The following is a 24,514-nucleotide window of genomic DNA, read 5'->3' on the forward strand; positions in this document are numbered from 1 at the left end:
AAGTTATGTAATTATTAAAAGTTCTTCCATATCAAAAACACCCTTTTCCAGAGCCCATGTGAGCAAGTTAATTAGCCTCCATCAAATAACAAGGGTTCAGATGCTGCTCAGTGATAATACCTGTAAGATTCAAATACAATTATCATTTAGTAGTTTCATTTTAACACTAAAGACTTTGCACTGCAGACTTCCCAGGTAAGCCCAAGGGTACTATGAATACCTAGTTGATTTTGTTGCAGGAATATGCAGAAGTGACTCTTCGTAACCAATGAAGACAATACTGATAAGGAATTTTCAAAATTAATTTGCTTTTTGGTCTTGAAGCAAGATAAAATTGCTGGAGAAGAGGTTTATTGGTACCCTACTCTGTGCTATTACAAACTCTTGAGTGCTGAGGAGCAAATCCTCAAATGCATACATCAGACTGCACACTGCCATCATCAGACCCAGAACTCTACTTACAGAGCTGGCAGAATTGCATTTTGCAGGCCTGTACACCAAGATGACACTGGGCCAGCCTGTCTATTTGTGTTTGTTTATTTAATGTCCCTTGGGAAAGACAGGACTTCCTATGGGATATGGCTATGTGAGAAAGGGAAAGGGAGCTGTGTTAAGAAAACATCATAGATGAGCACTTACTTGACTATTTCAGCTGAACGTTTTCAGACAGCTCTCTTAAGTCACAGTTGTTTGTTACAAGTCAAGATATTTTTCCTTATTGAAAGGCTCTATGACAAATCTGAGAGCAGCTTAAATCTTAATGCAATATTGATGTATCATTTACATGTTTCGTTTGTAGCAAACTCCAAGTAAGTCTGAGTCAAATGGAGTGTTACTTCTAGAAAACATTATCTGTTAATTTAGTATGGTAATGTGGGAAGTTTTTTCCTGCATGAAAAAAATTAAATCCTTTGCACCAAATGCAGTTAGATATTTTTCAGGTTTCATAATACCAACCAAAACTGAGAACTATTTATGTGAGAGTAAAGAAACCTGTATAACAAGTATCCCATTGTTTTACTAAACAGAGAAACAAGAATTTATAGCAACCTAAGGCATGAATTATGTATCACTTACGGCTGATGTAGTGGTGATTTTGGAGATAAAGGTTTTCTATTATTAAGTGCAAATAGGATACCAGTGGCATTTTTTTTCATGTGGACAAAAGCCTTCGCTATGAATTCTCACCTGGAAGGGCAGTTTTAAATCTGAATTAACATGAAAGGAATTAGCAGTGTTTTCTTTTAACTTCCAAGTGACTTGGGGTTGAGGAAAGAAGTTGGCAACATGTAAGGAATAGCACTACTTCATGTCTGTATTCCCCCCCAAACTCATCTCACAAAACTATCCTGAAAACCAGTGACTTTGGCACTGTACAGTAAGATTTCAATTTACCAAAACCCTCTCAAGTTGTTACTTTCACCAATCTAAATTGCAGTAGGTATTTCAGGGGAAACTTTAACTTAGTTTTCCAATTCTACCCTCAACTAGTTAGGCTACAAATCATTACATGTTTAACCTCTTGAAAACTGCCCAAATATGTAAATTCAATAGGGTAAAAGGTTGAAGAAGTCCATTTCTTAAAGTACAGTCATGATCTTGCATCTCCGATTCTCCTCCCTTGGAGCATGGGAGGAAAATCCTGTATTCTGTAAACATAAAATAGTAACATGCCAATGACAGAAGTATCTTTTTCTTCTCTCCTTTATCTCTGTGACCTTTCTCCCATAGAAGAAAGACTGCACCACAACCTATGTGTTAGACATAACGTACGCAAAGCTTTATTTCATGACATGTAATGCTTGTTAAAACTTGCAGTGATAAAAGCTCACTGTTCTTTCCCCTGTGCTGCCCTTGTGATGACACTCAAGCTTCATGGGTGGCTGATAATAAGCACAAAATCTACTGTGTGCTCTTTGCTTGTTCCTCCAGTCATTGTGCAACACATCGAGTTCACAGCATTGGAAACTTCCTGTAAAACTGCCATCTAGTAAGCTACATTTAAAAAGAAATCCAACTCCAGTCCAGTTTATTTGTCAAAAACTCCTTCATAGTTGAACTTTTTCCATGGGAAAAACTACCTAAGGCCCCTTCCTGCTAATTGCAATTCTTTAGTCTGTCTTTAAAGACCCAATATAATTTCCAAATCTACTCAAGCGTAAAACATTTAGTTCCTGCTATTTTTATTTTATTCAGTTGTTGAAATGAAGTTTACACCACAGCCTCTGCCCTTAGCTTTGGCCCAGGAAAACTGCTATTTCTAACTAGTACCTACACATACCTACACACCTAACACTGTGCTTTTATCAACTTTGCAGAGAGCTGTTACTCTCTTATAGTGTGACATTTGAGACGTAACAAAATAAATAAAACTAGGGACACAATACATGGACTGCAAAGTTCCCTTTCCTGCCCCATTAATTTCCTTGTCCACTTATCTATCACATAAACCAAGGCAGGTGTTTCAGGCAGGTGTTGGGAAGTCCCTTTCAATGGGAAGAGGAAAAAGAAGAAAGGGTGAAAAAAACCCCAATAGCCACTGCTGCAACTTGTACCTGTAAAATACGATGCATAGCGATAAAACGCAAATAGAAGCAACCAATTTTCCACACTTACTACTGTTAAGAAATGCCTTTTAGATGTCATGTTCAACACAGCTGTTGAATGTAATGGCACAGTGAATCTGGATGGTGAATCCTCCTTTCTTCAGCCTCAAAACCAAAAAGGAATTCCATCTCTTGTGGAACGGAGTTCTGATCCTTCCATATACGCAGAGTACTTCATGCTGGAGACCCACTGGAGACTTCTTCAGCAACTTAGACATAGTCAAATGATGAAAAAACATGATCCAGCAGGACCTCTGTCATTGCTTGCAGTTACTGAAGAACCTGGATTTTTTTACAGCAAAATCAGTGGCTCAGTTTAAAATTTGAACTATCAGACACAGGGCTTACTTACTAAATAAAAAGGAGTATTATGGGACACCTGAAGTCTTCAAAATGCCCTCTTCAAGGTTGTTCAGGAATACCGTCCTCTTTTAGTACTTGGTAGTTTCTGAGAACTGTGTATACTTGTAATTCTGAGGAGCACAAAGATAGCTGAACACTTCACACCTATGAAACTCTTCAGAACTATGGACACCCCAGACCTTTAATTTTACGCATGCAGTTTCACAACCTAGTATCCAAACACATATTAGCAGTTTGCTCACCACATAGATATGAAAACCATGATTCTCCATGTGAATATGCTCTGAAAAGCCATAAATCAACAGAAACACAGGTTTAAAAATTTTCAATATTGAAATTTATTTCAAACTCAGGGGTTAAGCGTGGTAAATTTCCAATGGTCTGATAATAGCACACCCATGTCGCTATTGCAGAAATTGCACTAATTCCCTCTGCCCCCCTCCCCCTTAGAAATCTGGTTAGTTTTAACATCCGATGGTTTTGCAAATAGTGTGGCTCTAGGACACTACTGCATTTCCTGAGTGTTCAAAGCTACTGTATTATACATTAAGCTGAAGGAAAAACAATTAAGTTATTATTCAGAACTAAACCAGCTATTTTACCTTGCTGCTGAAGTATGGAATCATAAAATGCAATGTATTTTAACAGGAAGTAGTTTTGGAACGCTTAAAGAGGGGAAAAAAAAGGAAACCCCAACTTTTTTTAAAAAGACATCCTTTTTGCCTCAATTTTAAACTAAATAGTTTTAAACTTCAAGTCATTAACATCCAAACTATTAAAAATGGCCAAAGAACTTACAACTTGCTCAGACTGAAATGTAGTTGGGACTAAAATATCCACGTCGGTATTTTTTGACCTTTTAGGGTATTCCCAGTGGCTCTAACAAAAGCAGCACAACAGGTTTGTGTTTATCTTTTTTCGTGCTCTTGAAAATGAGTTACTAAGAGCACTGACCAGAGTGCTTAAACATAGGATTTCAGAGTATTGCCTTGCAACGCACTTCAGCTTTATTGTGCAAAACCCAATGTAGTCATAAACATCCCCACATTTAACACAATAAATTGTGCCAAGTATGTGATGTGAATGTCAGCTAATCCATCAACACTTTGACAAATGTCAGCTTGTCTATTCAAGCATTGTTCAAGCCCAGGGTAAAATTCCATTTGTCACAACTGAACTCCTCCACGGGCAGACTGCATAGTCTATGTAAGTTACTGGGCTTTGTCCAGAAAAATCTCTTCACAGCTGTATTCACTTTGGCAAACAGGTTTAGAGGAGAGTTTCAGCCCTCTAAATTCACCACGAGTTAATACATCAGTAGAGGTCCCACCATCTGTTCGTGGGATTTTTCCATGAAAGACCACAACCACTTCTTGATCAAAACAAAGCTGAAGCAGTGGCAGCTGACGGAAATGCTTAACCATGTTGTTCTGGCATAATTTTTATAATGCATTAGATTTATTGTCATTTACAGATGATTTTGGCAGAAGAGTTCTTATGGCTGCAGCTGAACAAAAAGCAACTTCTTTTCTCAAGTTTAATTTATTTTTTTTTGTTTCTTTATGGAAATTTGTTTTGAACAAAGAGCTGATAGTCCAGGCAGCTACCAGCAGGAACTACCAAGAGGTGATGTGTTCCACTCTAGTATTATGTCAGTGGCTTGCCAATCCTTTTCCCCTAAATATTTGTAAAAACATTGGAAATACCTATGAAATTTATAAAACAGCTCCTTAAACATCTGCTTAATGCCCTTTCCTTCAACTATAAAAGACCTCCACATTTCAGGGTCTTTTTCTGTGGATACAAGAGAGAGATCGAGGAAGAGGTAAAAGACAGGATAATTATCTTTTCAGTCATTATGTTACAAAATCTAAATGACTACTACTCTAAAGATTAAATACAGACTTTACATAACCAATCACAACAATGGAAATAAGCCATAACTGAAACCATATAAAATCCTTATCAGTTCAAGTGACAGTACATTAGTAATAGCCTTATAGGTTATACAGAAGATAATATACACAGATTCTAAATTATTTTTCCCCTTAAAAGCCACTGTCAGTATGATCACAGTCTTACTGTACGGACAAGTGACTTGAATATTTGTAAATACTAATGGGGAAAATCAAAGTTATAAAAGAAAAATGTATCAAGTACACCTTTAGACATGTCTATACTATGATTTAAATTAAAAGCCCTAAGCATTCTCCTACACATTCCACTTTCAACCTAAATGGAGTATCACTGTTAGTATACAAACCTCAGAGGGCACTGCTAATCTAATTAGTGTAACTATGCTACTATCTTACAAAGGAGATTAAGTTCAGATGTTTAGAAACCTTAACAGTAACAGAAAGTTAGAAACCCTAAGCAGCTACTCATATTTAACTATAATTACCTTTTAAAGAGCATTTGACTAAACTCCAGTATTTTCTATGGTCATTTATTAAAAGAAAGTTCTACCACACCTAAAGGATAAGGCATAGCCATCTACTAATTGGCATATTTGTTTATTTGTCTCAGTTTGTGAAAAGTTCCTTATTTGTGTAAGCAGCAAAACAAATTTCAACTGAATGATTGCTATATGCAAAAGGACTGAAGGCAACTGCCTCTGCAGTGAACTTTACAGTTCTCAACAGCACACACGCAACATGCTATCTGAAAAAGTTACTAACTGAACTACATGTATTAAATACTGAAAAAAGTTTTACATTTTTTATTATAATTTATTTTATTTAACAATCTAAGAAGTTTGCAGCCATCAGAAGTTCCAGTGCAATTTCAGGTGCAATTGGGAATTCAGGAATCTCCGTAGAGCTGTTAGTATAGCGGACCTTGTAGGTGAAATACATGCATACTTTGGATAGGACATGGGATGGGATCTCTCTAAAATTCACCTCATTTGTTTCATTTTCTGCAAACTGTCCTGTAGAAAAAAACAAAACACCAAACCAAAAGTCAGACTCTCAATTCACTGCAAGATGAAATGCTTTACCACGTGAATACAACACATTCTAAACAGACTTGTGTTAGTCCGATATTCCTAGGTATTCAGCATAAAGCAGGATGTGCTGCATTTACAACCCTCAAGAATATTAAGATCCCCTGCATTGCAAAATGTTTATTTTGGCTGCAGTCTATTAACAGTATTCTGAACAATTACACCAGAAATTTAGGTTTAATTCTGATGCTTGCTTGGTAGGTGCTCTTGTTCAGTTCCAAAGGTCACAAAAATAGTATTACAATCGAAATTTCTAGCTGTCTTAGCCAAGAAAGAATAAGTCTATATGTTCTGTATCTGCATATGCATATTTATCAGTAGTCCCTTCTATGATCACAGTAACTTTGAATTTTCCAGTTTCAGGCAGATTTGACAGAGGGTTGAAACCTCAAAGACACATTAACTTGATAAGCTGTGAAAGCAGGCAGCAGGAGGGACAGGTAGGGGATGACACTACAGAAGAGAGAAAGCACTCGTGTCAACTTCTCCGTCTTTTCTCCTCTACCCTTTTGGTCTTCACGTATTACTTCAGACACTTAAACCAGAGGCAGTCTTATATATGCAGTAACATGAGGTCCTTCCCTGCTGCAAATTCATCTCCCCTCCTCTTAAGCTACCCTTTGTCATTAAAAACAGGAACTCTTTGCCATAGGATCTCATGACCATATTGCGGCCTAAACCCCAGCAAATGGCTAAGCACCACACAACCACTTGTTCACTTTCCCCTGCAGTAGACAAGCGAAGAGGAAAGGAAGAGCAAAAGCAAGAAAAGTCATGGGTCAAGATAAAGAACTGTTTAATAAGCAAAAGACAAGTGGAAGAAAAAAGAAAAACAACTCATGCAAAGGTTATCACTCACTACCTCCCATGGGTAGACTGATGCCCAGTCAGTTCCCAAGCAAAAGATGGCTAAATAGCTAACCTCCTTAACCCACTCCTCTCCCTATTTACTTCATGACATTGTATGGCATGCAATATCCCTTTTGTTAGTTTGAGTTACCTAACTGGTGGTGTTCCCTTCCAGCCCCTTGCACAATACCCCCACCTATTCATGGGGGGGTGGGGAAGAGTGAGAAACAGATAAGGCCTTGACACTGTGCAAACCCTTCATAGCTAAAAAGTTTGGTGTGTTATCAGCATTGTTTTGGTCACAAATCTAGACCACGGGATCGTATGACCTGCTATGAAGAAAATTAACTCTCTACCAGCCAGACCCAGTAGAGAATACTAAAGGCTCCACCATGGAGGTGGCAATGAAGAGCTACCAATTCCTCTTTGCTTTCAGCTTGACAGCTACACATCTCATGTAATGCCCTCAAGTTCTCACATCATGAGAAACTAGTAGTAATGATACTGTAAGGTCCCTAACTCTCCAAAAGCAGACAGAGTCTAATTATATGGCTGGTAGTACGATACCCCACACAGGTGAAATGTTCCACTGGAAACAGGAACTAGGCAGGATCTGGAAAAGTTACTACTTATTCCAACTTTCACACACTGTGTGATATAAATTCAAACCTGTCCAAAAGTGAGAACAAAGAACATGAAGGTACTATATCTTTTGTACTTACCTGGTCCACTCAACATAGCTTTTATTGTTCCCGATGTTAATGCATGTTCTCTTTTTACAATGAACTCATGGCCGTCAGAGGATATTAATTTCACATACATAGCATCTGGGCCCTCACACCCACCATATGTTTTCTCTTCTCCATCTATAATGGAAAACAGATTAATCATTTCAGAACACGATGAGTAATTCACATGACTAAGTATGCAAGCTTCTCTATGTTTACAAACCAAAGAGCCCAATATAATCAGATGTAAGACAGAAGCCTTTTGCCTTTTTGAAAATGGCTTCTCTGAATCACTCAGCTGTCTGTTTTGAAGACAGAATTTATGCAAAAGTAGGAACTTTTTTTGTTAACATCTCTCTCATTTCTCCATCATCAAATTCTGACACGATTTCCAAAACCTAAGTATGGATGAAATTTTCCTTTAGACATTATCAGGTGAATTGAACATACTACTGCTTCCCTCTGTAAGGCTACTGCCATATTTACCATACTTACTAAAATGTATGATAAATATGGCTTTACTTACTAAAAGTTACCCGAATATACATAAAAACCAAACCAAACAAACCAAAGCAAGCCCAAACAAAAACAACCAACCAAACCAAACCAAACCAAACCAAACAAAAAAAAAACCCAAACAAAAAACAAGTGGGTTTTGAAGTACAGGTAAGAGTAAAAGCAGTGAGTATTCCTGTATGAAGAAATGACATGAAGTAAGATTCACCCTCCCCCACTGCCCAGCCAAACCAAGCACCATGCAGTGTTAGTGCACATCCATGTCATGACCTTTGCTGGAAACAGGGAAAGTACAAAAGCAGTAAACCCAAGGGAATTTGGAAACTCTCCCCACAGCAGTTTTGACTGTGCTTTTTCCATTTCTCTTCTCCCTTCTGTCTCACTACATACCTACCCTCTGTTTCTCTAGAAGCCTTATCCCCCTTCTCTTTTTGCTCCTTTATTTATTCTCTCCTAACAAAAGCTCAAAAAACGTCTGTTGCCACCACTGCACTGTTCACTTTGTGCAGGATGCACAGTTCCTCCATCTTGCACCGGTCTTGTCTATTTATGCATCAGGCAGGAACCACTGACAGCTTTGTGCCTGTAGAGTGCTCAGCACTACAGGACACCATCACGCTAAGGAGACGTGACTCTGTATCTGGCCTTTGCATATTCCTGTAAACTCTTCAGGAATAAAGACTGCAGTAATGTTAAAATATTTTTGAAAAAATGCATGTAAAACCGCACCCCACCTAAAAATACAATTCTATCAAATTCAGACTGAAAAGTTAATGCCTCCTTTCAAACACTGCGTTTTCTAAGGGACTAATACAACAACTATTGCTAGAACACCATTAAAAGTACTTGAACTTGACACTGCACAAAATTTGATTTTCAAAACAGTATTATCTTGACAAAAAGTTAAAAGTGAAAGTCCTGGAAGTTCTTCCAGCTTGGGAAAGTACAACAGAAGAGATCTGTACCCTTCTAGAAAAGTGATATAACTGCCAGTATTTATGATTGCATGCAGAAGTACAGGAGATGAAACAGGTACAGACTACAGCCTTGACATTTGATTGTCAGAGTTGGTTTTCCTTCTGACAAAACAAGGAATAGGAATTAATTATGTCAAAGCACCTCACATTATATCTAGTGTTACAGCAAATACAGAATTCTCCCAATCAATAAAGCTGCTTTGTGAATTTGAAGTAAAAATTGAATTATCGTGCAGTTATTGCCAGTTTTAATAAAGTATTGCCAGTGCCAAACATGCTAAAGTACATTCAGGAAAAGTGTAGATAGATCTTTAATCTTTCCAATCATGTTTCATTAAGTGGTCATTTGTAGAGGCAGACACAACAGTTTTGGAGATTTAGTCAGATCACACACAATGTAACTTATCAGAAATCAGTCCTTATTATGATCTCTTTTCCAGAATTCAACAGGCTGACCTTAACTAACAAACAAATTTAAAACAGCACACAGTGAAATTTTTTTGTCTACTATGTAAAAGCTTAGTGTTACAAAAGCCTAAAGGCATCCTGTTTTAGCATGTAAATTTTCAGCACTATGCATATTAAACAAGTGAAATCTGTTGTTGGGTAGATGCGTTCTGAACAGGTCTTTCAGCAAATGAACAGTCACTTCAGAAAATCTTCCTAAAAACATCTGTAGGAAGTTCCATTAACCCTTGAGGCTACAAGAAAACCAGTGACAAGATCATTATTTAAAGTCTTACAATCCACCTCCTCTACCAAACCTCGGAGATGATGAACTTACCCATTCTCTTCCTATTAAGCTTTTTTTCTTTTCAACTGCAGCTTTTGCAATAGGAGCGTCTGAAAAAAACACAAGTGGCAACATCTTCAGTCATAAGTCATCTTTAGTTATTAGCCTGAATGCTACCATAAACACTCTGCAGAAAAGAATCTCACACAGCATACAATGTTGATGAACATTATGTTTTGAAAGTGTTATGCTCTGAAATTTATTTTTGCTGTTGAGAGATCCCTACCATAATCCAGAAGCTGGAGAAAGGGGCCAACAGGAAAAGTATGGAGTTCATCAAAGGGAAATGCAAATGCCTGTACCTTGGGAAGAACTACCCCAGGCAGTCCTGCCTGGGGGCACATCAGCTTTGCAGGAAGAGACCTGGGGGTGTTGGTGGACACCAAGTTGAACCAGGAATGTGCCTTTGCAGCAGAGGTGGCCAACAGCTGCCTGGGCTGTATCAGGAGGCATGTTGCCAGTAGGCTGAGGATGGTGATCCTACCCCTCTACTCAGCACTGGTGGGACACATTTAGAGTGCTGGGCTCAGCTCTGGGCTCCCCAGCACATGCCAGGCTGAACTGAATCCTGCAAAAAGCCACAGAGAAGACCAAGGGGTGGGAACACCTGTCATACAAGGAGAGACTGAGAGAACTGCAGTTGTTTAGGCTAGAGAAGAGAAGGGTGAGGGATGACTCTAATCAGTGTGCACTAAATACCTGGCCTCCAACTTATCCTTTCCAGGAGATTGACAGTTCCAGATACAGCCACCAATATCACCTAGATAGTCTACTTCAGACACTTCATGTAGGTATTTACATGGTAAGTTAACCAGGGGCTTCTGTAGTTTACAAATATTGACATCCAGCTTGCTACAAATTTTGCCAGGTAAATGAATCCAAAGAGTTAGAGAAATAGAAGCACTTGTTTACAGGACAAATCTGGTATGCTCAGTTACAACATTTCTTTCTTTACTTTGAACTGCATCTCTGCTGTGGAAAAGAAAACTTGGGAAGAGAAATTCCACTCACCCAACTGCTGTCCTAAAATTCCTTTCACATTAACAGCTACTCTCTAAACATTAACCCAATACAAATCAATACTACTGTTCAGTAGTACATTACCACTGTTCTGTGCCCACATGGTCAGGAAAACAGCACCAGTGATTCTGGGTGGTTTCACAGCTGATACCCAGAGCTGGCAGCAACAAAAAGACTGGTAGGAATTCTGACAAATCATGTTCTTGCTTTGAAAAGCAACAAGTGACAGCAGAGGCATGAACTGTGACTACCTACTAGAAAAGGACCCCAAGTGTGAAAACCAGAATACAGATCACTACTCACATCTCTTCCCTCCAATGTTTCTGGTAAAAGCTTAGCAAAATAAGAAAGCAAGTTGAGGAGGAAGCCGAAAGATTTGGAGGGAGAATTACAGAGATCTCTGCATCTCTTCAGAAGATGCAGCTCTTTGCTGCTGCCCATAGCTTCACTTCTCACCATCACTTTGGTGCCAATTTGTTCCATCTCCTTTTTCTCAAATTATTTCTACATTTCTAAAACTATAATTTCTACAAATATGCAATAGTCTGAATGTTTCCTCAAGCTTTCAGAGGCTGACTTACTATGTACACCTAATCAAACTACACATGCATAACCAACTGGTTTTAGTTGTCTCTGGAGAACTCAGCGGAAATCATCCTCCACTTACATCGTGGTCTTTGAAAATTATCCTTATTTCACAGAAATAGCTTAAACTATTTTCCTTCCCCATTGGTATCAGGAACATCTTCACCTGTACTCTTGCAGATGAAAAGTTCCTGAATATACAGTTCAGGACACATTTCAAGAATGACCTTTGAGAGTTAACTTGCATCCACTGTCATCAAGACACATTAATATCAAGTGTTAAGTGCCTTTGCCATTTACAGTAATTCCAGGAACTCATCCAAGGAAATTACATCTAGGTGCTGGAACAGATGCGGCACTGATGGGATCTTTCACCCTATTTCAACAGTTTTTTGTAAATAGATATCAATCATCTTATTGGAGAATATCTGTTGCTCAGGAACTGAAGGGATACCTGACATTATTACTTCTGCTTTGCAGGAGAGGATCACTTTGCTACCTCTTTCTCAAGCCACAAAACCCTTCCCTACATTCCAGAAGAGTAGTGAAAATAATAGCAACAATAAAACAAACAAACAAAACCCTGAAACCCCCAAACAGACAAAAAACCCCACAAAAACAAAACCACACAAGAAGTGATACCGTTTGGAGGTACTGATGATGATAAAATGTGCCTTGGTTTCCAATAAGAATAATGCCGCTAAATATCAGAATAAATACAGGCTAGTTAGTGGGAATACAAATATATTAACATCTTGCAAGGTAAAAGCATAACCTGAGAAGACTAATACATTAAAGCTGGGGAATTGAAAAAAAAAAGTCTACACCAGAATATTAGAGTTGTCCCAAAAAGCTGCAATAAGCATTTTAATAAAATCAAATGAAATGTGCTATTATAAGATCAGAGGGGGGGAAACCCAAGCCAAACAAACCAAAACCCAGTAGTTAACACTTGAAGAAAAAAAAAAAAAAAAAATCAGGCTCAGTGGTCTGAATTCAACTGTATTAAAAAGGAAGATGGGATAGAAGTGCAGTAAGCATTGCAGATTTAGGACATGCTGGAATAAACCAATACCTAAAAAATGAATCAATCATTTCCTTGAAAAAAGGAAACACAATCAAGATGCAATCTGGAATCTGTAAATCATAAATAGATGAGAAGGTAATCTTAAAATATGAGACAGAAACTTAGTACCAAAATACAGTATGATGTTGCAAACATGGAACAACTGGACCAGAGAAGAGCTACTAATTCCTAAAAAAACTCTTTTTTTTTCTGTTTTAAACCATGCTGCCAGAAAAGAGTAGGCAGATTTAGACAATACAGAAGTGGAAAACACCGCAGAACATATAAGTCACCAGTCCTGAAAATGACAAACTAGGAGCCACATGAAAATATATCGTATTAAATGCAAGATTCCTGCACATAGGGACTGATGCAAGTTTCTTTCATGTAGTGAGGGCTTGTTATTTGGGAGTATAGTCATTCTGTGGTCAATTATAAGCCGATGCAGCACTGTAATGGGGGGAGGGGGCGGCGGGGGGAAAAGGAGGCAAATGCATATCAAGGATTTCTTTGCAATAAAGATGGGGAAATATGAACATTGTTGCACACGAGCAACAACTTGTCTGGAATACAACACACAATTCTGAATTCCCGTTTTCAAGAAAACCAAGTTCTAATTACAAGAACTACAGAAATGACCAAAGAGCCTGTTGTATAAAATAAAAATTAGTCTCACTTTACTCAGTTTAGCAAAATAAAACTAGAATGAACATAGACATAAGAATTTATTAAAAGGATAAACAAAGAGGGAAAAGTATTCTAATCTTATTCCTCAGTTTAAGTCCAGCAAAGCAACATACACTAAAAAAAAATAAAATTCATACTGCTATTCCAGAATCCAAGTTTGGTTCCAAATATAGAACAAAACTAACATTCTGTTACCAAAAGTAAAAGATGCATAAAGCCTACCTTCTTTTAAGAACAAGGCATAATACATGCCATTATATGATGCATTTGACATGTAAGCAAGGGATACATTTTGTTTTCTCTCAGTTTCTATGCTGGTATCATAGAGTCAATGCAAAAAAAAAAGAGAAGGAAAGAAAAACAAGAACCTGGGAAACATCAAAAACCTAAAAAATAGCCCCAAACCAATAAAAAAATCCAAACCAATAACTCCAAACCAATAATAACCTCTTAGAATCTACTGGTTCTTCTTCTGGATCAAGAAGCGTTCAGTGTGTCATGACAATTTAGAAGATAACTGCAGTTCAAAATTAATTGTTTTATGAAAAGCATCTTCTTCCCAAAAGCTACATTCAAGTCATTTGGGACAGTATTAACGTGATCTTGTGCAAGCCACAGCTTATTTTTAGTCAACTATCTTACTGGTTCCAAAGTTTGCAGAAAAATAAGTGGGATAGCAGAAGTAATACACCAAAACACTGGCAGAGAAAATACGCAAGATTTATTTATTTCTTGGATAGAATCTTGATTTGCTATTTAATGGGAGGTAGAATTCCCAGTCACACCCAAGTTATTGCTTGTGTGTATAGTAAAAATAGTGCGGAGGGAAATTTGCTGCAGAAAAATATATATATTTTTAATTGACAATTGCATGTCCTTAAGTGCTAAATAGTAGGTTAGAAACAGAAAAGTCAAGTGACCTAGTATACTCTCTTACCAGAAATTCTTTTCTTACAGTGTATTTCCAATGCACTATTTATTGAAAAGCATGTCACTATTTCCTTCTGCATAATGAAAACAATAGAAATGACATTTTTTCTAAGACAACATGAAGAAACAGACTTGGTGAGAATTCTGGTAACTACCTGTATTTTAATTACTTTTCCACATTCTGTAGCTGCCCGTCTGACTTCACCAAGACTACACCACAGGGGAAGAGAACAATCCAAGTTTTCTGAACACTCAAGCATTTGCCTTTTTTTACTATGTTTTGCTGATCTGACTATTTCAGACTCCTGCGAAGAACTACTGATTTTTGTTGAAACACATTTGTAATTCCATTTCCCCTTCAAGAAGCTGATGTGGCATTAGCAATTAGGTAGCTCAACTCCCTGCCTTTAATCTCAAAAATGCACATATATTAGGTACTATTGCTCTCCTGCCTTGCTTCCTTTTAAAAAAAAGGTGAGCAAAACCTGCAATTGTTAGGAGAAAGATTACATAAAAAGGATATGCCATTTTTTAATAAGTGAGGAGAATAAGAGACAACTAGAACCAGTGTATCTGGCACAGAAACTTTCCAACCAGTCTAAAAAGGAAGCTCTTGCTGTAGAAAACAAAGTTCTCACTGGGTATTAAAGGACTGAAAATTTTCACAAGTTGCTAGAATATTTACACCTATGAGGTAGAATTTAGCAAAGTATCATAGAACATGGTAATTAACCCACACAAGGAATGTGTTCTTGTTAGCCTACTTCAACATCTTATTCTCCTCCTTTACAACTCTAAGAAGAAATACTATGGTATGGTGAGTTTGGTTTGATCTCTTTTCTACTTCTCTTGAGCACTGAATGCAAAACAAAACCCAAAGCATGTCCATGACCTTCCCACCTCACTCTTGGGAGTGTGCTCATCCCCAAAGCTTCCCAGAATTATAATTTCCTTGTACATCCTGTATGTATGTCGATGAGTCTGGAATAGACATACACTTACGTTATGAAGGGCATACACTAATTTAACTTGCAACACATGCAACCACTGCACAGATTCCTGAATGCCACTGCTTTATTCTGCTTAGCACAAGTAAACTAAATCTATGCAAACATTTCAAGCACTCAAATTCTTTGACCCCACAGAAAACTCTTAAAAAACTCAGATTCTGGTTGAAAGAAACGCAAACGGCTTCCAATTCATTAGCTGGGCAGTGCACACACAGCCTCTGTCTGCTTCAGCTAGCGACATTTCTGTATCCTACACTGTTAATTTTTGGAAAATATGGGCAAATGACATAAATGTCTTCACAATTCCTAGATCAGTTTAGAAGCCAAATGTGACATTTTCTGTGTGTCATTTGTATATCTGTAAGAGTTCATCAGCAAACAAGCGCTGTTGTGTGTTAAAAAGAGAAGCCTCCTACTCTTCAAACCTAAATTCTAGTCCTATTCTTGATCCTGTACACTAACTTGTTTAAAAATACTGCTCTCCAGTTCAGTACTCATTGTTCACCACACATAAAATAAAATTAATGTAAATGAGGATTGTAGTGTACTTAGAAAACACTGGAACAGGTTGCCCGGGGGGCTGTGGAGTCTCCTATATTGGAGATATTCAAGGCCCACCTGGACAAGTTCCTGTGTGATGTATTCTAGGTTACCCTGCTCTTGCAGGGGGGTTGGACTAGATGATTTTTTGAGGTCCCTTCCAACCCTTGGGATTCTGTGATCCCGTGAAAGAAAACCTGTACGGTGTGATTTACACATCAGCTGATTCATTACTCCATGCTCACAGGCACTAAAATTCAAACATTCAGAAGCACAGTGAAATGTGACCAGACAGTATACTACGGGTGAGTGCCAGTTAAGATAAACAGGAGGTGAAGCAGGACACCACATAGGGAGTATGAAAGATCTCACGTAAGATGTTCTTCTTCTGCCCATGGAAACTTTCTTTTTAAGTAACTCCCAATAAAATTTTAAGGGAAAAAGAAAAGGCAGCGGGGTGTTATTGTATGTCCCAACATACAATAAAAGCTCTGTACTGTACAGCTCTGGCCATTAGGGATAAAAACAGCTGCTAGCAGATTGCAAAATGTCATAGGCATTCATCAAAGACTACTGTTATGCAAGCCACACCATGTTGAAGATAATTTAAGTTCTGAACCTTTCTAGGTGCAAGAGAACTTGTCAAAATACATCAGAATTACTTTATTTCCATCTGACAAAACTCACACTTCTATGACAAAACTTAGGGGTTTCTTATAATATACACTGAGAATTGCAAAAACACAGTCAAACACCTGAAGCTAAGTATACTTTTAAAAGGTATTAATTTCTCCCCAAAGCGTAAGGGTTAGGGAAGCATGAACACAAACGTACTGGGAAAAGAAATATGAGGTTGGGAGATAGAAGAAACCTCAGAAAATCCACTGGACCTCCTCGTGGTACCAATATTAAGTCTTCACATTAAGACTACATGAAACTACCCAAATCTGTTAATCCCCTACTCTAGTATAAAAAAAAAAAACAAACACCAGAAATCCCAAATGACTTTGCCACAACAAAAAAAATAAACGCTGAAGTGCTGGAAGTTTCTAAAGAATATCTCAAAGCTCCCAATGTTAATGGGAAATGCCCATTATTGACAAAATTTAAGTACATTAAAAGGCTGATCTCAAGGTGTATGGTGTGCACTACGTGTGCAAAGATGATAGCCAATGTATCATAAAAAAAAGGTAGTTAACACTCCACTTGTAAGTTCACTCTTCACTTAATAAATGTTATTTCTCTCCCAACAATATTTTTTTGGCCACTATATACATATATATATAGCAAAAACAGGAAATTGGAGCACATCAGGAATTATGCAGAAATGTGTGTACAAACACACATCTTATCTCAAAGGTCCCTCACCTGCCTATCTATGTTTTTCTGGCTTTCTTCCAAAGTGAACTTTTGCAAGTGATCTTCAGCAAGCCCAAGTAAAACAGTGGCCAGTGACTATCTAAACTGCCCTACCAAGCTTAGCTCATAAGCTACAGTACTAAATACACATCTTTAAGCTCCTGCGCACAAATTGAGATTAAACTGGACATCAAAGTTAACCACTAGCATCACCATCACCTTTTTGTCCAAATGTCTGAAGCCATCGATAACTTACCAATGCTTAGGTTTCTTTATATTAAAGCAGAATCTTTTTCTGAGGAACGCATGGCACTAAGAACCTTATTTTTCTTACTACATGTAAGTGTATCACTCTTTTCTGTCAACCTTGCTTTGCTTATATTCATCGACCATTACAGCTAAAGCACTTTAACTGGCACTTCTCACCTTGGTGTAACAACCTCTGCGGGTGCATCTTAAATGCTTTTGGCCTTAGCTTTTCCCCACTCTCTAGGGCCTGGCGTGGGAAGAGGGTGGGCGTCATTTGTAGCGGAAAAAGTTTAAGAGCGATACTTAATTAAAACATGGTTCCGGAAAGCCCCTATCCCAGCGGCGCCTGGATTTCAAGGAGGCCGCTTCTCTCCCGCAGAGAAACGCGCCCTTCACCACTGCCCCGGCGGGGACCCCCAGCCTGGCACCGCGCCCCTCCATGCACCTCCGGCCGCTCCAAGCCTCCCGTTCCGCGGCCCGGCTTCCGCTCGCCTCAGGCAGCGGGGCGATCGCGGCGCAGTGGACAAGGCCCACTGCCCTTCGAGGGGCAGGCCCCGGGGCTCCCCGCCCTCCTCGGCCCCCGAACAGCGGTGGAGCCCCCACAGCCACTCACCCGTCAGCACCACTACCTCCGCCCCACTCGCAGGGCCCCGCCGTACCGGGCCAGTTGCCTCACAAGAACTTCCGGCCAGGTCACAGGTCACTTCCGGCTCGGGGCGAGCGCCCCCCGGTGCCTTGCCTTTGCCTTGGGAGGCGTGCAGCGCCAGGCTCCCGGCATGCCGTACGGCGAGAACGGTGTGTGCTGGGGCGCGTAGTTCCGGGGGAAATAGGTTCCGATTTGCCCTGTTAGGAGTGGAAGGGGGAGGTGCTGAGATGGTGCCGCCCGGGGGGCGGCTCCTGCTTCGGGGTTAGCGGCAGCCGTGGTCAGCGAGGCCGGGCGCAGTCTGACTCACCGGGCGCGGGTCCTAACCCGAGGGCGTAGGCCCTCAGCTCGCCCCGCTCTGCTGTCCCCACGAATGCAGTGCCAGTGGCACCCTTGGGTCCCGTCTAACAGTCCCAGACCACCCTCGGGACCGCCGTGTTCTAGCGTCAGGCGGAGGCGGCCGCAAGCAGCCTGGTGGGGGCGCGGTGGAGTCGGCCAGACCGCTCCTGCCGGCGGAACCAAAGCGCGGGCTTGCGTGGCGGCGAGGGACTGCTGCTGGTGCACCGCTCGGCGAGCTGCTCTCCTCTACCCGCCTGCAGCGGGACGCGGCCCGACACGATGCTGTTGCTGCGGGCTGCGGGCTGTCGGCGTGCCGTCGTCCCGGCCTCCGCTGCTGCCGCCGCCGCCTGGCTGAGGGGCGCTGCTCACCCCGAGCTCCCCGCCGCTCTCCGCCACCGGGCGGCCCTGCCCACCTCCGCGGGGACCCAGCAGGTTGTGTAGCAGGTTGTGGTACGGGGACGCGGCCCCGCTTCCCTCCCCGGGAGGAGCTGACCGGGGGCAGAGCGGCAGTCGTGGGATCGCGGTTTTTTTCCGTCCGGAAAATGGGGAACTTAGGTCCCCTTCAGGGCTATTTGAGGTCAGACGGAGGCCTGGCAGGCGTGGGCCCTGCCAGTGTCCCGGTGCAGAGCCGTATGTGAAATAATGGCAAGCAGAGTGTTCGTCAATGGGCTTGCAAGTATTAAATGCTTTCTTGGGATATCTACATGGAGCATTACGAAAGCAGTCAAGAAATATATTAGTTCGACTTTGTGGTGTGATTTGTAGTATGACGTAACTTTAATTCCTAATTTAAGATGCTTGGAGTAGGTTCAAGGCTAGGAGAAACCTAGTGTACTATATACATATATATTATAAAGTCCAGATTGGTGCTAATGTTGTTTGGCCATGGCCTGCTTTCATCTTTCAGGTTACATCTCTTCAAGGACTGGCTGTTCGCAGCCTCAGCACATCCACCCCTCATGATCACCCAGAACACGGAAGATTAGTTTATAAAGGAAATTTAGCAAAGGCAGTGTTAGGTATGTGACTTGAAATTATTTGTATTGCCTTTAAAAAAAAAAAAAATATTATTTAACAGTGTTTGATAACTTTAAAATCAAACATTGTAAAAGTGAGTGTTCTCTTTTCCAACCCTGTTAAAACCTGGATCCTCTGTACAGCAAAAATTGTGGTGGTGGTGCTTGGTTTCTGCTTCTGCACGTGGGTGTGCAGGGTGTTCTGTAGATACTGTGCACCTCTGTAACTCTGCAGCTTCTTTATGTTTCCCATGCAGCTTTTGGAGTGTGTTACCCAGCCCAGTAGCAAACAAAGACTAGCTGTAACTGCTGTTTGCATTCCGTATGTTTTCAAATGTTACTGAAGTATTTCTGAAGTAGACAGATACTGTGATAAAATTCACTACCTGTGATGAGACTTTGTTATCTTTCTTTGACCAGTTAATGTTATAAAGCCTTAGTGAAAAGTAACCTGCTGGATGTTTTCTGATATGTATTTTTGAAATGTACCTTAAGTAAGGAAGTATGCCTTAACACACTTAATAACCAGAGTGTTTTAGACTACTGGTTCTCATGGTGGCTTAAGGACCATGGGTTATCCACAATACTGGTTCCTGCCATTTAGGCTGCATGCAAGATGTCTGTGGAGTACCTGTTAATATTGACTAACATAGAGTTTCCAGGTTGTGCATGGTGGGAGACCAGGCACGCTTCTTTGTAATGCACACTAAGTGTCAACATTGGTTACTGGTGAGGAGAGAAAATCCCAGTCGTGTTTGTGATGTTTACCATTATGACTGTCCATGACTGGATCAAGTTTCTTTTGAAATCAGTTTCCTGTTTGTGAAGTAAACCCCTAATAGGTATGCATAATATGTGCTAGTAGCTGAGTTCATCATAGAAATAGAGCCAGTTACCAGCTTTATAAACCCAGCATGTGCATAAAAATGAACCAGAACAGTGACAAGAAGACAGGATTGAACTTCCAATGGCTTCTTTGTGAGCTTAAAAAAAGGGACCTGGATTTCAGTAACTGCAGTGATTCAAGTAATGCAATCAGTACCCAATGTCAGAACATATGTAATTATAGAGAAAACGTTACTCATAAGTATTAACTTTCATTTTCTTTTTGTTTTGTTTTATGTAGGTGTGAAGTTTTTCTCTTACTCCACCAGCATATTCAACCTATTCATGATGCCCTACCTCATGTTCAAAACTGGTATTGGATTTGAAAGTCTGTTTATCCAAGCTGCTTTTTATGGGGTGATCGGGTTTTTTACATTTGTAACTCCAGTTACTTTGCATGTCCTTACAAAAGGCTATGTGATTCGACTCTATTATAAAGATGAAATGGACACATACACAGCCATTACATACAATGCAATCTTGGCAGAAAAAGCAACTGTTTTCCATCAGAAAGATGTAAAGATTCCAGACATCACCAAGATGTTTACAACATTTTATGCTAAAACAAAATCAATGCTTGTGAATCCTACACTTTTCCCAGATCCTCAGGATTTTAACCATCTCATGGGCTATGACAAATCCTTTTATTTTAACTTAGAGGAAGAAAATGAAGCCAACGAAAAGAAATAATTCGAAGATAATGAACATCATTATCATTGTTCGCGGTGCCATGCTATAAATGGGAAAGAATGTAAAATTCTCTTACTATTTCTTAAGTGTCAGATAGCTAGAGTTTCCCCAATGCATTTTTTGAATGTATAAAAAAAAACCAAAACATTTTTTTAAACTTAAAAATGATGTGAAGGTTTCTTCAGAGTTAACGACACAAAACATAGTAAAAGAAAAGGAAAAAAAAGAAACCTTAGATCTGTCTCGTGCTTCTTTGTTCTTGGCTTGTTTTTATTGTTAACTATCCAGGATAACTGTAAAACACATGGGCTATGCAGCAGTCTCACCATCTCCATTGCAAAGAGAACAGTTCCTTTAAGAAGAATCAGCAGTGCTCATTACCTGTCAAGTGCATAGTTAAGCTTTTAAGCTTTAATGAGTAATTATCCTTAATCCAAAAAGATCAGGCTGTTTCATCAGTGCTGCTGGTGGTACAAAGGGGGTGGAAATGAATTTCACTTTGCTTTGTGAGAGCACTGCTAGGCAGGAGGAGTCTTCAGAAAGCAGACATATTGTTGCTGGTTTCTGCTACAGCCTCGGTCTGCAGGCCTCTGGAGAAGACAGGGAGAATGGCTGCGTTGTCATAATCTCTAGCTACTCACAGCTTCTCAATGGTTTCTTGATCTAGAGCCCCATTCTGAGCAGCCCTGACCCCAGAGGTCGAGAGCTAGAAGCCTTTCTTCTTGTTGGGGGGGGAAAGCACCTTAGCATAAGATTTGCTCTGTGAAGATGTCATCGTAAAGAGGTGCTGTATCTGAACTGACTTTAAGAAAATACTAGCAGCTGGTTGTTAAAATGGATTCTGTTAACGTGTAAGGTGAGGAAGCAGAAGGGAATCTCCTGTAGAGTGCTGTTTATGACTTGTGCCTTTAAAAACATACCTCTTGATTTAAGCACTGCGAAGAAAGCCACCTTTAACTCAAGTAAAAAGAGGATTAGGTCTTTTTTGTGTGACTAGACTTGTTAGTTCTGCAGTCTGAGTATGGAGAAATTGGATTTAAATATTTTTAGTCCAAGGAGAAGTTTGTCACATAAACTGACAGTTACCTTTTTTCAAATAATGAAGGGCATAATATTTTGAGGCTTAAAAATGAATGAATTAAAAAAAAAATGCAGCAAAATTCAAATTAATCCTTTTGTATTAGAAGTGCCCTTTTTAATAACTAAATCGTGCTACTAATTAAATCATCCTGATATTGCAAATAAAAAGAAAATAATTATTGCTACCCTTCCAGATGTTTCCTAAGTTCTAGCTGAAAAAATGTATTTAAAAGTCTAAATGTCTTCCAAGACTATTACTGCAGGTTCCCATCATAGGATGATACTATAGATCATATTAAGCCATTAGTGTTTTTAAATGTTGTTTTCCTGACTGTTGAAACTGCTCTCAGTGTACTTGCTGAGTAATTAAAAAGCAAATCATCCCATCCAGATATTTTTGAGGCAGTTCCTTTGGTCTGGAACAGGTATAATTTTAAAAGCCTGCTCTAGCTCCGTTAAGCCAGTATCACTCCTTAGGTAACAGTAATATATAACAAAAAACTCTGTAAATCATATTGAAGACATGAGGGCGCTTCTGACCACTTAGTTGTACTACTTGTCCTTATTGAAATCATGGTTTACACCTAATTACAAATAATCTTTCCATGTCTGATGTGTTTACTCTCCTTTTTGTGCTTGTGGATAAAGTTAACTTCATCTTTAAATGCCAAGTACAGAAAGAAGAGTACGTAAGAGTTTGCAAGAGAAGGACCCAAAATTGTAGTATTCAAACAACTGTAGTTTGTTCTTCATGTTAGAAACAAAATAAAGGAATGGAAGTGTAACTCAAAAAGACCTCCAGATGCATTTCTGGTTTACTTTGAGTTCTGAACAGTTTGTCTTAATGCAGATATTTCATAGTGCACGGAGTGTATTTCCAAGTGGGAGACTGCAGTGCTTGGTGTCCTTCTAAGCCAGGAAATGTGCATAAACCAAAACATGCTCTCTTGGTACTAACAAATACTGCAAGAGAAGTCACTGTAGTGTGAGTGTTTCAATAAATGTTGTCAAGTAATTCCCAAAGCTTGGTTATGTTACCTCCACATCCTTCACAATCTTATTAATTTTGTGAACTATTGTATTCTTTTTTTTTTTTTTTCCCTGCAATTTATATCCTTGGTGAAAAATAGTTCTAATTGCAGAAGTATTACTGCCTGCTAACACTGTCATCCCTGGAAGATGCTGTTGTTTCTTTGGGTGTAGATAACTTGTGTACAATGTGGAAGGAACAATTAATTTATAAGACCTAGAGAATGTGCTCAGTGCTTGGAGATTCTGAAGGAAATACTGATGCAGAAGTCCAGTCTTCTAAAATATCTGATTTACAAGCTATCTTATTTGCAAGGCTACACCTACTATGAAGGCTGCCAGCTCCTGCAGCCTTTCCAGTACCATCTTACCCTGGTACCAGTTCCACTTAATCTGCTGTGAAGGACAGGAATGTATAAAATGACTCAAGCTTCTTTCCTAGACATATGTTTCCTTCCCTTTCCTGCCTTAAAAAGCTTCTACAAAAGGTTATAGATGACTTTTTTTCCTAGGGAAACAGACAGGATACTTGTGAATTTTAATTTTTAGCCTTTGAGTACGGGCTATATCCTTGCCAGTGTCTCTCTCCATTTTTCTCAAGTTTTTGACTTTGTCCACAATATTATTCATTAATCTCTCTCAGTTCTTAATTAGGAAGTACGATGCTTCTTGCCGTTCTTTAATGTTATTTTTTAAATTAAATTATCCCACAACCCTCAGCCTTTCGTTGCAAATGTAAAAATGTCTGATGAGAAAATTATCCCCTTTTGATACTTCAAAGAGAAATCTTCAAAGCTCTGAGGTACTTCACACTCTTAACCATACTCTCTAGAATTAAAAGGTAACTAATGTCACTGGAGTTTGCTTTATTACAACCCAAAATCATCACACTTGCAAAGATGAAGAAAATCTGTAGATATTTGCATGGTACTGGGAGGGCCTAACTTAGGTGATGGAAACTTCCTGAAATTCTGTTTGTGCTGTAAAAATTAAGAGCACACGTGAATTGTTACAGTTGCTCAGTATAATTTAATAGGTGGAAATTTGGTAAGCTGCTGCAATTTGGTTGCTTTGGAGTTCTGTGGTCATACCATAGATTTCTTCATGCTCTCATGTACAACATGACCTGCGGCAGCCCCCCTGAGAAATGGGACAAGTGTGCTGGCTAGGGGTTGGAGCCACTATAACAGATTATCCCACAGCTATACAGACCTCAGCAAGCAGCTATTTTAAGCAGGGAAGAACAGAGAACAAGAGCAAATGGCTGCAAAACATGTCCAGCTGTCTCCATTTCTGGAATACCAGGGTGGACAGTATTGCTGTGGTGTGCTTTCTGACAGCCTCAGGTAGGACAGAACCCTTTTGTCTCCCTTCCCCCTCTGCTTTCTCTTTATGACAGCTTTAATGGTTTAATGTGTACTTTAGGATATAACTATAAGCTTTAATCCTAAATGTGTCTTGGAAAGAATAAACTGTAAGCCTACTGGCAACAGGCAGAAATATTTCCAACGTAATTATTTCCGCAGGATACCACCTGGTATATTTGCTTC

At 39.5% G+C, this 24,514-nt stretch overlaps 2 protein-coding genes and 1 long non-coding RNA gene across 3 annotated transcripts; 1 reads left to right on the forward strand and 2 right to left on the reverse strand.

Moving 5' to 3' along the window:
• Nucleotides 1–1,704: 1,704 nt before the first annotated feature.
• LOC130608276 (uncharacterized) lies at nt 1,705–3,130 on the reverse strand. The gene is made up of 2 exons (XR_008974495.1): nt 2,613–3,130; nt 1,705–1,968 (listed from the first exon to the last, which is right to left on the reverse strand). It is a non-coding gene; the product is annotated as an uncharacterized LOC130608276 (long non-coding RNA).
• A 2,547-nt stretch (nt 3,131–5,677) lies between these two features.
• ELOC (elongin C) lies at nt 5,678–7,688 on the reverse strand. Its single transcript, XM_057426102.1, has 2 exons — nt 7,545–7,688; nt 5,678–5,898 (listed from the first exon to the last, which is right to left on the reverse strand). Exons 1-2 carry the CDS (start codon nt 7,642–7,644, stop codon nt 5,708–5,710), a joined length of 291 nt encoding a protein of 96 aa, XP_057282085.1. The 5' UTR covers nt 7,645–7,688; the 3' UTR covers nt 5,678–5,707.
• Nucleotides 7,689–18,403: 10,715 nt separating this feature from the next.
• Nucleotides 18,404–22,730, forward strand: TMEM70 (transmembrane protein 70). The gene is made up of 3 exons (XM_057426211.1): nt 18,404–18,696; nt 19,172–19,283; nt 20,407–22,730. The coding sequence occupies exons 1-3, from the start codon at nt 18,544–18,546 to the stop codon at nt 20,853–20,855; spliced, it is 714 nt and encodes a 237-aa protein (XP_057282194.1). The 5' UTR covers nt 18,404–18,543; the 3' UTR covers nt 20,856–22,730.
• The last annotated feature ends 1,784 nt before the right edge of the window (nt 22,731–24,514 follow it).

This window comes from Pezoporus wallicus, unplaced genomic scaffold, assembly GCF_028554395.1.
Source record: "Pezoporus wallicus isolate ANWC-B61680 ecotype Strahan unplaced genomic scaffold, APGP_CSIRO_Pwel_v1 contig_4131, whole genome shotgun sequence".
In the NCBI taxonomy this organism is placed as follows: Eukaryota; Metazoa; Chordata; class Aves; order Psittaciformes; family Psittacidae; genus Pezoporus; species Pezoporus wallicus.